The sequence below is a fragment of the Oncorhynchus tshawytscha genome, linkage group LG12, assembly GCF_018296145.1.
Source record: "Oncorhynchus tshawytscha isolate Ot180627B linkage group LG12, Otsh_v2.0, whole genome shotgun sequence".
In the NCBI taxonomy this organism is placed as follows: domain Eukaryota; kingdom Metazoa; phylum Chordata; class Actinopteri; order Salmoniformes; family Salmonidae; genus Oncorhynchus; species Oncorhynchus tshawytscha.
This window is the reverse complement of record NC_056440.1, coordinates 36,560,099-36,578,495: the sequence shown is the minus strand read 5'-3', so window position 1 is coordinate 36,578,495 and position 18,397 is coordinate 36,560,099. Positions and strand designations below refer to the sequence as shown.

Here is an 18,397-nt window from a genome sequence, read left to right as displayed (position 1 = left end):
CTTAAACAACACCCCCACCTAGTGACCACAATCAGATAGCTCAAAAAGTCTGCTTGGTGAATAAATATTTCCCCATAGATTCTCATTTCCAAACGCATCTCAATGACCCACTATCCCCTATTTTAAACCATTGAGGTGTACAATAACAGTAGTTTTTAAAACAATAACATCAACAATGCACAGCATACATACATGCACATCATGTGTATCATGTACAGTGGGGCAAAACAGTATTTAGTCAGCCACCAATTGTGCAAGTTCTCCCACTTAGAAAGATGAGAGAGGCCTGTAATTTTCATCATAGGTACACTTCAACTATGACAAACAAAATGAGAAAAAAAAATCCAGAAAATCACATTGTAGGATTTTAATGAATTTATTTGCAAATTATGGTGGAAAATAAGTATTTGGTCACCTACAAACAAGCAAGATTTCTGGCTCTCACAGACCTGTAACTTCTTCTTTAAGAGGCTCCTCTGTCCTCCACTCGTTACCTGTATTAATGGCACCTGTTTGAACTTGTTATCAGTATAAAAGACACCTGTCCACAACCTCAAACAGTCACACTCCAAACTCCACTATGTCCAAGACCAAAGAGCTGTCAAAGGACACCAGAAACAAAATTGTAGACCTGCACCATCCTGGGAAGACTGAATCTGCAATAGGTAAGCAGCTTGGTTTGAAGAAATCAACTGTGGGAGCAATTATTAGGAAATGGAAGACATACAAGACCACTGATAATCTCCCTCGATCTGGGGCTCCATGCAAGATCTCACCCTGTGGGGTCAAAATGATCACAGTGAGCAAAAAAAGAACGGTGAGCAAAAATCTCAGAACCACACGGGGGGACCTAGTGAATGACCTGCAGAGAGCTGGGACCAAAGTAACAAAGCCTACCATCAGTAACACACTACGCCGCCAGGGACTCAAATCCTGCAGTGCCAGACGTGTCCCCCTGCTCAAGCCAGTACATGTCCAGGCCCGTCTGAAGTTTGCTAGAGAGCATTTGGATGATCCAGAAGAAGATTGGGAATATGTCATATGGCCAGATGAAACCAAAATAGAACTTTATGGTAAAAACTCAACTCGTCGTGTTCGGAGGACAAAGAATGCTGAGTTGCATCCAAAGAACACCATACCTACTGTGAAGCATGGGGGTGGAAACATCATGATTTGGGGCTGTTTTCCTGCAAAGGGACCAGGACGACTGATCCGTGTAAAGGAAATAATGAATGGGCCATGTATCGTGAGATTTTGAGTGAAAACCTTCTTCCATCAGCAAGGGCATTGAAGATGAAACGTGGCTGGGTCTTTCAGCATGACAATGATCCCAAACACACCACCCGGGCAACGAAGGAGTGGCTTCGTAAGAAGCATTTCAAGGTCCTGGAGTGGCATAGCCAGATCTCAACCCCATAGAAAATCTTTTGGAGGGAGTTGAAAATCCGTGTTGCCCAGCAACAGCCCCAAAATATCACTGCTCTAGAGGAGATCTGCATGGAGGAATGGGCCAAAATACCAGCAGCAGTGTGTGAGAACCTGTCATTGCCAACAAATGGTATATAGCAAAGTATTGAGATAAACTTTTGTTATTGACCAAATACTTATTTTCCACCATCGTTTGCAAATAAATTCATTAAAAATCCTACAATGTGATTTTCTGGATTTTTCCCCTCATTTTGTCTGTCATAGTTGAAATGTACCTATGATGAAAATTACAGGCCTCTCTCATCTTTTTAAGTGGGAGAACTTGCACAATTGGTGGCTGACTAAATACTTTTTTGCCCCACTGTATATGTAACTTAAAACCTCTGAATCATAATGGTAATAAACATGATCTCAGTAATAGCTTTTTTCACAAGTATGGCGTCCATTAGTACAAAACTCAAAACAGATTATCAAAAAAGAAGTTGTTTCAAAACTCTAAGCACATTTTCAATTGACTATGTACAACACATAAAATCATACAGTCACTGTTTCATCTAGAAATACGTTTCACATTCAAATCAAATAAAAATGTATTGGTCACATACACATGGTTAGCAGATGTTATTGCGAGTGTAGCGAAATGCTTATGCTCCTAGTTCTAGCAATATCTAACAAGTAATCTAACAATTCCACAACTACCTCACACACACAAATCTAAGTAAAGGGATGGGATAAGAATACATACTGTATGTATAAATACAGTTGAAGTCGGAAGTTTACATACACCTTAGCCAAATACATTTAAACTCAGTTTTTCACAATTCCTGACATTTAATCCAAGTAAAAATTCCCTGTTTTAGGTCAGTTAGGATCACCACTTTATATTAAGAAAGTGAAATGTCAGAATAATAGTAGAGAGAATGATTATTTCAGCTTTTATTTCTTTCATCACATTCCCAGTGGGTCAGAAATGTACATACACTCAATTAGTATTTGGTAGCATCTCCTCCAAATTGTTTAACTTGGGTCTAACATTTTGGGTAACCTTCCACAAGCTTTGCACAATAATTTGGGTGAATTTGGCCCATTCTGCCTGTCAGAGCTGGTGTAATTGAGTCAGGTTTGTAGGCCTCCTTGTTCGCACACGCCTTTTCAGTTCTGCCCACAAATTTTCTATTGGATTGAGGTCTGAGCTTTGTGATGGCCACTCCAATACCTTAACTTCGTTGTCCTTAAGCCATTTTGCCACAACTTTGAAAGTATGCTTGGGGCCATTGTCAATTTGGAAGACCCATTTGCGACCAAGCTTTAACTTCCTGACTGATGTCTTGAGATGTTGCTTCAATATATCCACGTAATTTTCCAACCTCATGATGCCATCTATTTTGTGAAGTGCACCAGTCCCTCCTGCAGCAAAGCACCCCCTCAACATGATGCTGCCACCACCGTGCTTCACGGTTGGATGGTGTTTTTCGGCTTGCAAGCCTCCCCCTTTTTCCTCCAAATATATTGATGGCCAAACACTATTTTTGTTTCATCAGACCAGAGGAAATTTCTCCAAAAAGTATGATCTTTGTCCCCATGTGCATTTTCAAACCGTAGTCTGGCTTTTTTATGGCGGTTTTGGAGCAGTGGCTTCTTCCTTGCAGAGTGGCCTTTCAGGTTATGTTGATATAGGACCAAAAACTATTGTTTGTTAACAAGAAATTTGTGGAGTGGTTGAAAAACGAGTTTTAATGACTCCAACCTAAGTATATATAAACTTTCGACTTCAACTGTACATACATAAAACTCGTTTTTCAACCACTCCACAAATTTCTTGTTAACAAACTATAGTTTTGCCAAATCAGTTAGGACATCTACTTTGTGCATGACACAAGTCATTTTTCCAACAATTGTTTACAGACAGATTATTTCACTTATAATTCACTGAATCACAATTCCAGTGGGTCAGAAGTTTACATACACTAAGTTTACTGTGCCTTTAAACAGCTTAGAAAATTCCAGAAAATCATTAGGGTCAATTGGAAGTGTACCTGTGGATGTATTTCAAGGCCTACCTTCAAACTCAGTGCCTCTTTGTTTGGCATCATGGGAAAATCAAAATAAATCAGTTAAGGCGTCAGAAAAAAAATGTATACCTCCACAAGTCTGGTTCATCCTTGGGAGCAATTTCCAAATGCCTGAAGGTACCACATTCATCTGTACAAACAATAGTATGCAAGTATAAACACCATGGGACCACGCAGATGTCATACCGCTCAGGAAGGAGACGCGTTCTGTCTCCTAGAGATGAACGTATTTTGGTACGAAGAGTGCAAATCAATCATGAGGAATGTACATGATGTGGATATTTTGAAGAAACATCTCAAGACATCAGTCAGGAAGTTAAAGCTTGGTCGCAAATGGGTCTTCCAAATGGATAATGAACCCAAGCATACTTCCAAAGTTGAGGCAAAATGGCTTTAAGGACAACAAAGTCAAGGTATTGGAGTGGCCATCACAAAGCCCTGACCTCAATCCTATAGAACATTTGTGGGCATTACTGAAAAACCATGTGTGAGCAAGGAGGCCTACAAACATGACTCAGTTACACCAGCTCTGTCAGGAGGAATGGGTCAAAATTTACCCAATTTATTGTGGGAAGCTTGTGGAAGGCTACCCAAGATGTTTGACACAAGTTAAGCAATTTAATGGCAATGCTACAGAATAAAAATTGAGTGCATGTAAACTTCTGACCCACTGGGAATGTGGTGAAAGAAATAAAAGCTGAAAGAAATAATTATCTCTACTATTATTCTGACATTTCACATTCTTAAAATAAAGTGGTGATCCTAACTGACCTAAGACAGGAACATTTTACTTGGATTAAATGTCAGGAATGGTGAAAAACCGAGTTTAAATGTATTTGGCGAAGGTGTATGTAAACTTCCAACTTCAACTGTACATAGATGGGCCATGACCGAGCGGCAGAGGCAAGATGCAATAGATGTTATGAAATACGGTGTATACATACAGTGAGGGAGAAAAGTATTTGATCCCCTGCTGATTTTGTACGTTTGCCCACTGACAAAGAAATGATGAGTCTATAATTTTAATGGTAGGTTTATTTGAACAGTGAGAGACAGAATAACAACAACAAAATCCAGAAAAACGCATGTCAAAAATGTTATAAATTGATTTGCATTTTAATGGGTAAAAGATGGCGCCAAAGAACATGGCTGACGTTTTACATTGTCCCAACCAATTGTGCTATTTTGTTATTTTCTAACTTATTGTGTACATAATGTTGCTGCCACCATCTCTTATGACCGAAAATAACTTCTGGACATCAGAAAAGCGATTACTCACCGTGGACTGGAAGAAACTTTTTCCTTTAATGAGTTCGGCGAGTCTGGTGAGAAGGATATCCTACTTTCACTAGAACAGGCCCAGATCTACGCCTTTCGCGTGAAGAAAAGACCATGGAAAAGGAGCCGCAGATAGGGCATCCTTCTGAAAATCCAGAGGTGAGCGAGTAAACTCCCATTGCCTTCCATTCTTCTTGCTAATGTGCAATCATTGGAAAATAAAATTGATGACGTACAATTAAGATTATCCTACCAATGGGACATTAAAAACCGTAACATCTTATGTTTCACCGAGTTGTGGCTGAACAGAGATACGGACAACATAGAGCTAGCGGGATTTTCCATGCACCCCGGCAGAACAGAGACGCTTCCTGTGGTAAGACGAGGGGTGGGGGTGTGTGTCTTTTTGTCAATAACAGCTGTTGCGCGAAGTCTAATATTAAAGAAGTCTTGAGGTATTGCTCTTCTGATGTAGTGTACCTTATATAAGATGTAGATGCACTATCTACCAAGAGAGTTCTCATCTGTATTATTCGTAGCTGTCTATTTACCACCACAAAATGATGCTGGCACAAAGACTGCTCTCGACCAACACTATAAGGCCATAAGCAAAGAAGAAAATGCTCACCCAGAAGCGGCGCTACCAGTGGCCGGGGACTTTAATGCAGGGAAACTTAAATCAGTTTTACCAAATTTTTACCAGCATGTGCAACCAAGAAGAAAAAAACATCCTAGACCACCTTTACTCCAGACACAGAGATGCATAAAAAGCTCTCCCCCGCCCTCCATTTGGCCAATCTGACCATAATTCTATCCTCCTGATTCCTGCTTACAAGCTAAAACTAAAGCAGGAAGTACCAGTGACTCGCTCAATACGGAAGTGGTCAGATGACGCGGATGCTACACTACAGGACTGTTTTGCTAGCACAGACTGGAATATGTTCCGGGATTCATCCAATGGCATTGAGGAATACACCACCTCAGTCATCGGCTTGAATCCTACTACACTGGCTCTGATGCTCGTCGGATGTGGCAGGGCTTGAAAACTATTACAGATTACAACGGGAAACCCAGACACGAGTTACCCAGTGATGCGAGTCTACCAGACGAGCTAAATGCCTTTTATGCTCGCTTCGAGGCAAGCAACACTGAAGCATGCACGAGGGCACCATCTTGCGTGATGACTGTGAAATAACGCTCTCGGTAGCCGATGTGAACAACATTCACAAAGCCGCTGGGTCAGACGGATTACTGGGACATGTATTCAAAGCATGTGCGGACCAACTGTCACGTGTCTTCACTGACATTTTCAACCTCTCCCTGACCGAGTCTGTAATACCTACATGTTTCAAGCAGACCACCATAGTCCCTGTGCCCAAGGAAGCGAAAGTAATCTGCCTAAGTGATTACCGCCCCCTGGCACTCAGGTCGGTAGCAATGAAGTGCTTTGAAAGGCTGGCCGTGGCTCACATCAACAGCATCACACCCTAGACCCACTCCAATTCATATACTGCCCCAACAGATCCACAGATGCCCTTTCTCAACTGGACAAAAGGATTACCTATGTGAGAAGGCTGTTCATTGACTACAGCTCAGCGTTAAACACCATAGTGCCCACGAAGCTCATCACTAAGCTAAGGACTCTGTGACTAAACACCTCCCTCTGTAACTGGATCCTGGACTTCCGGACGGGCCGCCCCCAGGTGGTAAGAGTAGGCAACAACACGTCTGCCACGCTGATCCTTAACACTGGGGCCCCTCAGGGGTGTGTACTTAGTCCCTTCCTGTATTCCCAGTTCACCCACGACTGCGTTGCCAAACACGACTCCAACATCATCATTAAGTTTGCTGACGACACAACAGTGGTAGGCCTGATCACCGACAACGATGAGACTATAGGGAGGAGTTCAGAGGACTGGGAGTGTGGTGCCAGGACAACAACTTCTCCCTCAACGTGATCAAGACTAAGGAGCTGATCGTGGACTACAGTAAAAGGCAGGTAGAACAGGCTCCCATAAACATCGATGGGACTGTAGTGGAGCGGGTCGAGAGTTTCAAGTTCCTTGGTGTCCACATCCCCAATGAACTATCATGGTCCAAACATACCAAGACAGTCGTGAAGAGGGCACGACAAAACGTTTTCCCCCTCAGGAGACTGAAAAGATTTGGCATGGGTCCCTAGATCCTCAAAAGGTTCTACAGCTGCACCATCGAGAGGATCCTGACCAGTTGCATCACCGCCTGGTATGGCAACTGCTCGGTATCTGACCGTAAGGCACTACAGAGGGTAGTGCGAATGGCCCAATACATCACTGGGGCCAAGCTTCCTGCCATCCAGGACCTATATAATAGGCGTGTCAGAGGAAAGCCCATAAAATTGTCAGAGACTCCAGTCACCCAAGTTATAGACTGTTTTCTCTGCTACCGCACCGCAAGCGGTATCGGAGCGCCAAGTCTAGGACCAAAAGGCCCCTCAACAGCTTCTACCCCCAAGCCATAAGACTGCTGAACAATTCATAAAATCGCCACCGGACCATTTACATTGTGTTGGAAAAGGTTGGAAAATTATGTGGATATATTGAAGCAACATCTCAAGACATCAGTCAGGAAGTTAAAGCTTGGTCGCAAATGGGTCTTCCAAATGGACAATGGCCCCAAGCATACTTTCAAAGTTGTGGCAAAATGGCTTAAGGACAACAAAGTTAAGGCCCTGGAGTGGCCATCACAAAGCTCAGACCTCAATCCAATAGAAAATTTGCGGGCAGAACTGAAAAAACGTGTGCTTGTACATTCACTGTTTGTTTGTTACTTATGCATAGTCACTTTGCCCCCACCTACATGTACAGATGACCTCAACTAGCCTGTACCCCCGCACACTGACTCGCAACCGGTGCCCCAAGTATATAGCCTGCCGTACCAGGCGGTGATGCAGCCCGACAGGATGCTCTCAATTGTGCATCTGTAACAGTTTGTGAGGGTTTTAGGTGACAAGCCTAATTTTTTTCAGCCTCCTGAGGTTGAAGAGACGCTGTTGGGCCTTCTTCACCACACTGTCTGTATGTGTGGACAATTTCAGTTTGTCCGTGATATGTACGCCAAGGAACTTAAAACTTTCCACCTTCTCCACTGCTGTCCTGTCGATGTGGATAGGGGGGTGCTCCCTCTGCTGTTTCCTGAAGTCTATAATAATCTCTTTTGTTTTGTTGACGTTGAGTGAGAGGTGTTTTTTTGACACCACACTCCGAGTGCTATCTCCTCCTCCATATAAGCTGTCTCGTTGTTGTTGATGATCAAGCAAACTACAGTTGTGTCGTCTGCAAACGTGATGATCGAGTTGGAGGAGTGCATGGCCATGCAGTCATGGGTGAACAGGGAGTTTTGCAATACAATACATGCATAAGTACAATACTGTAAAATACAATAAACAATTACATTACAGGTGGAAGATGTATGATTTCCATCCCCATTTCCATCCCCACCCTCCTTCAGGCCATGGATGAGGTTTGCAATGATTTCAATCCAAATCTGCCAGGCTTGGATTCGACCATGCCAAAAGTTTTTTCCCCATGTGCATGAACAATGAGGGCATTTACTGCAATGTTGATGATAAGCTATGGCCAAATGCTCAAGACAGCCTTGATTCAAACTAGTGCCTGTTAAACATTCTGTCTTTCATTTATTTCATCTAATTACAGTACACCTATGTTGTAATGATATCTGAACAATATATTTTTTTTGCATCAATGCTTGTGAAAGATTAATTCAATGATCAAACCTTCGACCACAAATGGGATAAAAAATAACGTATATGTGATGTTCAGTAGATTTGTATGGGTAGTGCAAGTGTATTGCCTAATGTGAAAACAGTGTAATGTACTGTAATTTACAGTACTGTAGCATACTACATTCAAATGCTAAAAAAACACACATATATCTTACATTTTTTGCTATTGGTTGTGAAAATAACAAAATGTAGAAGATATTATGTTGTGTTTTGGTTTGTACACCAATGTCCTCTTATACACTGAACAAAAATATAAACGCAACATGTAAAGTGTTGGTGCCATGTTTCATGAGCTGAAATAAAAAAATCCCAAAATTTTACATACGCACAAAAATGCTTACTTCTTACATCCCTATTAGTGAGCATTTCCCCTTTGCCACTTGACAGGTGTGGTATATCAAGAAGCTGATTAAACAACATGATCATTACACAGGTGCAGCTTGAGCTGTGGACAATAAAATGCCACTTTAAAACGGGCAGTTTTGTCACACAACATAATACCACCATCAAGTTTTCAGGGATCGTGCAATTGGCATGCTGACTGCAGGAATGTCGCCCAGAGCTGTTGCCAGAGAATTGAATGTTAATTTCTCTACCATAAAATGTTGTTTTCAAGAAGTTGGCAGTACATCCAACCAGCCTCACAAAGATGTCTACATACAAAATGAATGCACAATGAAAGGTTTTGAAAGTAAGACTGGCTGCGTACTTGTAAAAGTAGTACCAAAGCGATATATATATTTTTTTATGTGCCAGAGGGTGGAAGAATATTTGAACAGTTACCACATGAGGTGTTGCTGGGCAGGATGAACACGTCACAGACAGGGATAATATTGCCTGACAGGCAGGTACTGAACTTTGCTCTGTAGACGTTGACATATAACAGTTTCAGGGATCAACAAAGATACAATAGACTCACAGTATTAACCAGCCAGCGAGTTTACAACAGAATCATAATACTATTCAGGAGAGATAAGCTTTTCAATCTGCATATCAGGTGTCCGCATTAGGATATACAAAACTGAAAATGCCAAATCCAACTGAATGTTTTCTTCTTCTTTGGATTGTCAAATTCAACCTATGGCTACATAATGACTGTACAGACATTCTAATGTGTGTCATGCGACACATTTGTCAGCCAAATGAACAATAAACTTCATTATGATACATGTATTCTTATGCTTGTGTGTGCCAACATCAAAATAGACATATAAGGAACTAAATAGGGACTACGAAATATCACCGTTTGCCAATTTTGTGTTAAGATCACATAGGATAGAAGTCTTTAGATAACTAGCAGGGTTATTAGTTTTACAGTGCATGTTGTCAAGACTAGCTTGCATGACTAAAATTCCAAACATTAAAAACAAACATGCCATGAGCTTAGCTCGCTAAGATGTCAGAGGCATGGCTAAACAAATCTTTGAGCACATGACTGTGCTCAGGAACACTGTAGCCACTCATCTTACGGTGTACAGAAAACCTACAGGAATGTCAATTATGGGGTTTCATAAGTGCTCCAGCAGACCAGCTGCTCTACATTTCTATATAAAACTGTTTAAGCAATAATGCCCTGGGGGGGGGTATATGGCCAATTTACCATGGTTAAGGGCTGTTCTTGGGCACGATGCAACACAGAGTGCCTGGATACAGCCTAGCTGTTCTATATACCACAAACCCCCGAGATGCATTCTTGCTATTATAAACTGGTTAACGTGATTAGAGCTGTAAAAATGAACGTTTTATCATACCAGTGGTATATGGTCTGATATTCCAAGGCTGTCAGCCAATCAGGGCTCAAACCACCCAATTTATGATGCATATTGTTACCATGTAGAGGTAAAGACTGTTGCCACTAAAAAAAAACTGTATGCTTAGTTGAATAACTGGAGAATGGCAGAAGTGTATTATTGGGTATTTTAATTATTGAAAAACAGTAATCATTGAATCAAGGGAAACAGCACTTTAAACATAAGAAATTTTATTGACATGTTTCTGTACAGACAAGAAATGACAGTAATAGCAGAGATGACAAAACAAAAACGGACAGATAATGGAACACTGGAAAGGTTGAGACTGACATGTCAGTGAACACAGCTTGGACGAGCACAATTACACAAACATTTAGGCCAGCTCCTCTTCTCCCTCCTCCTCAAACTCTCCCTCCTCCTCAGCAGTGGCATCCTGGTACTGCTGGTACTCAGACACCAGGTCGTTCATGTTGCTCTCTGCCTCAGTGAACTCCATCTCGTCCATACCCTCACCTGTGTACCAATGGAGGAAAGCCTTACGCCTGAACATGGCTGTGAACTGCTCGGAGATGCGCTTGAACAGCTCCTGGATTGCTGTGCTGTTGCCAATGAAGGTGGCGGCCATCTTGAGGCCACGCGGGGGAATGTCGCAGACGGCGGTCTTGACATTGTTGGGAATCCATTCAACGAAGTAGCTGCTGTTCTTGTTCTGCACGTTCAGCATCTGCTCGTCCACCTCCTTCATGGACATTCGCCCGCGGAAGATGGCAGCCACTGTAAGGTAGCGTCCGTGGCGGGGGTCGCAGGCGGCCATCATGTTCTTGGCGTCGAACATCTGCTGGGTGAGCTCGGGAACAGTGAGGGAGCGGTACTGCTGGCTTCCCCTGCTTGTGAGGGGAGCGAAGCCGGGCATGAAGAAGTGGAGGCGGGGGAAGGGCACCATGTTGACGGCCAGCTTGCGGAGGTCAGCATTCAGCTGTCCTGGGAACCGCAGGCAGGTTGTGACGCCGCTCATTGTGGCCGACACCAGGTGGTTGAGGTCGCCGTAGGAGGGAGTAGTGAGTTTCAGGGTACGGAAGCAGATGTCGTAGAGAGCCTCGTTGTCAATACAGAAGGTCTCGTCAGTGTTTTCCACTAGCTGGTGGACTGACAGGGTGGCATTGTAGGGCTCCACCACAGTGTCTGATACTTTGGGTGAGGGCACCACGCTGAAGGTGTTCATGATGCGGTCGGGGTACTCTTCACGGATCTTGCTGATGAGCAGGGTGCCCATGCCAGAGCCAGTTCCACCTCCCAGGGAGTGGGTGAGCTGGAAGCCCTGCAGACAGTCACAGCTCTCTGCCTCCTTCCTCACAACATCCAGGACTGAGTCCACCAGCTCAGCTCCCTCTGTGTAGTGGCCCTTGGCCCAGTTGTTTCCAGCACCACTCTGGCCTGAAAAATAAGAGATGTGTAAATCATCTCTCCTTTCTTTGGTGACATCATCTACAGTATCTTGCATCATATTCAAAAAGTAAAATAAGAAGCAAAGGGACCTACCAAACACAAAGTTGTCAGGTCTGAAGATCTGGCCGAAGGGTCCGGATCTCACAGAGTCCATGGTCCCTGGCTCCAAGTCGACAAGCACAGCGCGGGGCACGTATTTACCACCTAGACAACCATGAGGCAAAGAAAGGGAAATGTCAGAACCACACATATATTAAAATTGAGAAGTATAACAGAACGTAATGAATGTGGTAATAAATTAGACAAACAAGGTTTACCTGAGGCTTCATTGTAGTACACGTTAATCCTATCTAGCTGGAGGTCACTGTCCCCATGGTATGTACCAGTTGGGTCAATGCCATGCTCGTCACTGATCACCTCCCAGAACTGCAAGAGGAGCATTAGGTATAAGTCTAGAGCGCACAATATTAGCTAAGCTAATATGCCATTCAAAGTGGGATCCATCCATCAAATGCATGTAAACAATAAATACCATTACACTGGTAGGCCTATGCCATTATTACATAGGCTCAATATTCTCATTTGATCACCTCGTTGGATCAAATCTACTTTATTGCATTTAACGTTAGATAGGCCTACATACGTTTTTGAGTTAGGCATCTGGAATGAAAACCTCCCTCCTATACAATTCCGCGCGCGCGGCATGACCTCCGATTGGTTGAAACGCATCAGTTGTAGTTTTGAAATTCTCAAATACGTCACTTGCTGAAACGCAGCCCACATCCGCCAGAAAAACGGGCGGGGCACGCGCTCAATGAATCGAAAAAAGTGTAGGCCATAATGTATCGTTGAACAAATGTCAAATTCTTTCCTTTTTTGGAGGGTAAGAATTCTTATGTATATTAAGACAACCGAATTGTATTCACTACTGAAGCGATTAGTTATAATATGGCCATGTTATTTGGCATCTGAACTACTTCCCATTTTGCGCATTGCAGTAGGTCGGTAAATTATGGTAATCCAAAGGCCCACGTATATTCATATGTAATCGATCATTTTGATATCGCTAATATAAATGTTTAAAAATGAAATTTCTTAATACCCATTCTCAAGTGTATTGACTTACTCGCTAATACAGTGTCAAGATTATTTCGAGACCAAATAAAACCGGTCGAATAAAAATATACAGAAGTGTATAAATAACACCAAAGCTCTTTTCATTTGTACACAACAAACCAATCAATAGGTTAGGCATATAATTAACAGTAATTTTCATTAAGAATACAGTTCTTTGGGTGGGGTTAACAGGACACATACAAAGAACCGGCGATTTTACGCACGCCTATTTATCGCACGAGTTGCACCAAAATTCATTACAAAAAAAATAATAATTGTACAAACCTTAGCTCCGATCTGGTTTCCACACTGTCCAGCCTGAAGATGCACAATTTCCCTCATTTTTACTTTGACTGTAGAACAACTCTTATGCGAATAAAAACCAGTTCTATCCTTTCTTAGACTGCGCTGAAAGAATGTGCTCCCACACTATATAAGAAGAACTTTGTGCCCTCCCCTTAAATTCCATGTCACCATATCTGAAACATTTATTGGCTAATGCTTATCAGACCCAGTTATTGACACACTTCTACACCAATCATATTCATAAAGAATGAGTTTCGTTGGCCTGTTCTTTCTGTCATTCAAACTGAACGCAAACGTGTGATTCTCACATAATCTTGAAGATAGGTCCTACTTCCTTTATGCCGGCGAAAATCTGATCTCCTTTTAAACTATAAATTCGAACTATATTTTGTCCAATAAACCGCACAGATTACATGATTAAGAGAGACATCCGTTAACTCCAAAAGAATACGTGAAACGTTTTCACATTAAATGGTAAAACTACGAAATACCTCACCAATTTATTCCAAGTCCACGTGGCTCATTGTTACTTTGTAACCATTCCTGGCATTATTATTTTTGCTTCGTGGTGGTAAAAGGCAGCTATTTCGTCTTAAGATGTACATTTTGTTATAGAACATGTATCCAACTAAATATTATATGTGTTCTGTCAAGAAAGGGATGTAATATGTTATCGAACAGATGTCAGTTATTTTGTTATCTAATATAATAATCTAAATGCAAGAGGCTACAGCCTGTGGCACCAGGCCGGAAACATTCTATGAGATTATAGTAACCCATAGTCATTTATATCCCCAATTCTCAGTGTTATTGTTGTTACATATTTCTGATTATGGGCGACTCCCTTTTTGCGCACTGTTAAACATGGCTGCCTGGGCTGTGTCAGGTGCGACACACAGACATCTTGGCTGCTGCTCCTTTCCCCTTAAAGACCACAGTGAGAACTTCATCACAGGATTATCACACATAAAGCTAGAAGAAATCCTGCATTTACATAGCCTATTATTTGGAATTAATCCATGTCTGATAATATAATGTGTCTCTATGCAAATGCCAATGGCAGACTCTGACCTGTGAACCAAAGTATCCGGCTCCTTAGTATGTATTACTGTTACTGTTCACAAGATAGTCTAGTCATAAAGTGACAGACAGTCCAGTAAAATGTTTAAGATGCCATGTTAAATTGTATAAATCATTGTATTGGCAAAGTCTCAATTATATAATATAACACAACAGGTACATGGTGCAATGAAATAGCTCAAATCCAGTTTAGCATACACTATCGATCTCAACACCCCAGGGAGACAGCCACAGTTTGGAAGGATGAACAGAACTGGGAGGGGTGCAGCAACAGGAGAGAGATAGTGGGCTTGGGAAGGGAGCAGTGCATGGCTGAGTCAGTGCTGGAATTAGGGCAGGGGGGCTTATTAATAGTTAAACTGTGTGCCAAGTGGAGAATGCTTCTGTGACGCCAGCACTCATCAACTGCATGGGCACAGAGCTGTGCGTTGGAGGACAGAGGAGCGACACCCTGTTTCTTTGTTAGTTATGAACGATATCCATTGAGCAGACCTTGATAGAGGACCTAGTTTGATGATAAAGGCCCATTTACAGCTCTTACCACTGTATGCATCTCATGCATTTTCATGTAGATTAAGCCTTGAGATGGTTTGTTATGAGTTGGATCGTGGAGTGAAGGAAAAGCAGCCAACAAATGCTCAGCATATGTGGGAACTCCTTCAAGAATGTTGGAAAAGCATTCTTCATGAAGCTGGTTGAGATAAAACATTTTATTTTATCTTTATTTAACTATGCAAGTCAGTTAGGAACAAATTCAAGGGCAGAATGACAGATTTTTATTTTGTCAGCTCGGGGATTCGCTCCAGCAACCTTTCGGTTACTGGCACAATGCTCTAACCACTAGGCTACCTGTGCCAAGAGTGTGCAAAGCTGTCATCAAGGCAAAGGGTGGCTAATTTGAAGAATCTGAAATATAATTTGTTTTAACAAGTTTTGGTTACTGCATCATTCCATATTTGTTATTTCATAGTTTTGATGTCTTCGCTATCATTCTACAATGTAGAAAATAGTACATACATGCTGAATACTAGCCTAGACATATGGCTATGACTGCAGGCGGTGTTCAGTTGGGCTGGTGACAAATATGACCAACATGTAATCCGAATCTCAACCATAGTGTACTTTCAACTAATAGTTTCATGGCCCCCTCCATTCTTCATACCCTGTTGTGGCCACAGTCACAGAGGACAGGGCACAGTCAGCTGGGTGTGTTAATAGTAACAAGGGGAAAACGGTGGGGCTTTCTTTGTTGGGGCTGACAGAAGAAGAGGAGAGACAAAACTAATCAGTCACAAAGGCATTTCCATGAATAACATTCTACACAGTGGTAGCAGCTCATTATGGTTTCACACAATACTTCTCCCATAGCATCCTCTGTCTGTCACACATATTATCCCCATTCTAGTTCTGTCTCAACCTAGCCTGTATCTTAGCCTTAGCTTCAATCTCAGTTAAAAGTAGCAGACAGAAAAGGGATGGGCCTATCCAACAATAGACAGCCTCAAGACAGGACTGCGGGAGTGACATTTCCTTTTCATCCAACCCATTTTTATCCCTCTGCAGTTGCTACTGCTCTGCAGTAAATTCATTATTCATCTGTTTGGAGGGGAATAGAATCTGACTGTACCCTGTGTGGTGTGCTGTCATTTGATGTGAGGCTGACAACAAGCTGAGTGTGTCTACTGTACATCCGCATAAAAGCCCCTCTGAGTCGAAGGGAGGGTATTTGCTGGCCTCTTTGTGGACTTGGGTAGCAATTTTCTCAAATTTGGCCATAATGATACCTCATTATCTGCTCACAGACAGCCTGGCTGTCCCACTAGACTAGAGCTCCCCAGAAGGTTGATGGTTAAATTGCCTTGTCCTGACTCTGCAGCTTTCCTGCATCTCCCCACCCTCTGCAGTATTGCACCCTATCCTCTCTGTGTACTGCCAGATAGTGTTGCAGTGGTGCATTATGCTACACCCATAGCAAAAGGATTAGGACATTGTAGATATAACAGAATCCGTGTTATATCTTTATTACTACATTATTCTCAGGGTAGTGTGAGAAAGCGGTAGACAGAGCTGCACATCCACATTGTTTGCTCTTATAATTGATCACCATAACAAAGAGACCATGACCATGCAAAAAAAAGACTCCCAGGCAGAATGCAAATGCTAGCTAGTCCACACTATTCGCAGTCGGAATGTCATGTTGCTATCCAAGCACTGCGTCCTGACCGTTTTCTACCAGTGTAGAACACGTACACCCAAGGCAATTTATAAATGGATGCTGATTTGCTACATCTTGACAGTGGACATATATCTAAAAGATTGTAAAGCACTTGCCACTCCCAGTCCTGCCCAGCTTCAAGAGCTAGCCAGCATATTGGTACAGACAGATGGTTACTTGTTACAAGAGGGTTCTCCCAACAGTTTGGGTGACATTTAGTAGTCTAAAACCAAAAATCAGAGGTGGTCTGCCCTGGCCTGCACTATACACTACAGTTGTGGGTGGAATGGGGGGTGGGACAAATATTACAGGGCAGGTGTTGGACAGGAACAGCTGTGTCTCACAATTATCATGTACTGCAACTTTGACTCACGTCTGCACTGATCGGTTGAGGGACGGTCGTCGCGTAGGAGTGACGCCATCTGACGTGAGGCAGTGGTACTGTACAGTATGTCTACTCAGGGACCCCAGTGATTCAGCCACAACTCTCCTCAGTATTTACATTCACTCTGAGACACTGTTACAAGAAATAGATGTCTGATAGATGCCCTATCTCTAAGTGTAGTAAACTGTATCACCATATCTGTCCTTAATAGTTTTATTATTGTAAGAGAGAGGGAGGGCACTCCTTCAATTGTGGGGGAGTAGGCTAGGCTGCAGTATGAATAATGGAACAGTGCCCAGACGCAGAGAGGGTACGTATCCTTCGTCCATTGATTTTCCAGAGATTGTCCATGCATGCTTGCCTTTAACTGTGCTTCTTTATCTGTCTCCATAGCTGGTCCCCTGGGAGAACAGTCAGTCAGGAAGCACAGCTGATGCTAATGCTGACGGACATTCAGCCCCAGACTATGCAGCACATCCACTGAGCTCACTGACGATGATGATGCGTACTCAGAGAACATAGTCAGCTGTGGCCCGGGGAAGTCCAGCCCTCCACTATGACACTTACCAAAACAGGCTTACAAAAACATCACATTACGGACAATATACTATGCTGGTTATGTAGCGGACTATCACTGCCACTGGCGGACTGACTGACTGGGATGGTGGCTGAGATGGAAGGTAATGGGTGTGATTGAGGATGAGCCCGTACACTGGATCCATCTGGATTTGTAACCTTCTGGAGGGTGCTAATGTAATGCTGCTGCATCTGGGATTTTGAGATTAGAGTGAAAATACATCTTTTCATGACCTCTTGTAATAAATACTGGCCCACTAGAGGGCACTCAGAATAAGCCTCATATCTGATGTATGGTACAATAGGTTGTGCCAGAGCAGATGTTGAGATGGTTCAAATCATTTTGATCAATCCTGTCCATTCATTAATAAATCAATTGCATGTACACTCTTTCAAGTCACTCTTCAAATTAATATAGTCTCCCAATCAAATGTATTTTTCTCTGTGGCATTTTTTTTCTCTCTTTTCTAAGGGCAGAGATTATCTCCAAATGGTTTAAATGAGGTCTGTGGTAGTGACATAGATTTGAATCAATCAATCAATGATTTCAATAAATAAATATTGCTTACCATTTATAGTGTTTATTGAAGCATATTGGACACAACTACATTCTCCCATAAGAAAAAAAATCTCTGGGATAGTTTACAGACATGTATTCATTTGGTTTGATGATCTCTTTCAGAGGCCTGCCACTGGAGGCAGCTGCTAAGCAGGCCATTGTGTGTCCGACTCCAAACCCCTCCCTTATTCCACACCCACTCCCAACACTCCCTGAGAGCAATCACATACCAACCATCTACTGCCATCTACTGGCTGTATTGGAAACCATGGCTTTTTAAGGATGATTGGAAGAAGACATCCCAGCACACTGGCATTCTTGTATGGGTGTATGGATTCATCAAAATCAAATCCTAGGTTTGTTAAAAATCATGATGAGAAAGTTGAAGAGCATGTAGGAAT

General features: G+C 42.5%; 1 protein-coding gene across 1 annotated transcript; it reads right to left on the bottom strand.

The window, feature by feature from the left end:
* Positions 1-10,526: 10,526 nt before the first annotated feature.
* LOC112263093 (tubulin beta-1 chain) lies at positions 10,527-13,319 on the bottom strand. The gene is made up of 4 exons (XM_024439088.2): positions 13,161-13,319; positions 12,077-12,185; positions 11,853-11,963; positions 10,527-11,747 (listed from the first exon to the last, which is right to left on the bottom strand). The coding sequence occupies exons 1-4, from the start codon at positions 13,215-13,217 to the stop codon at positions 10,687-10,689; spliced, it is 1,338 nt and encodes a 445-aa protein (XP_024294856.1). The 5' UTR covers positions 13,218-13,319; the 3' UTR covers positions 10,527-10,686.
* Between the last annotated feature and the right edge of the window lie 5,078 nt (positions 13,320-18,397).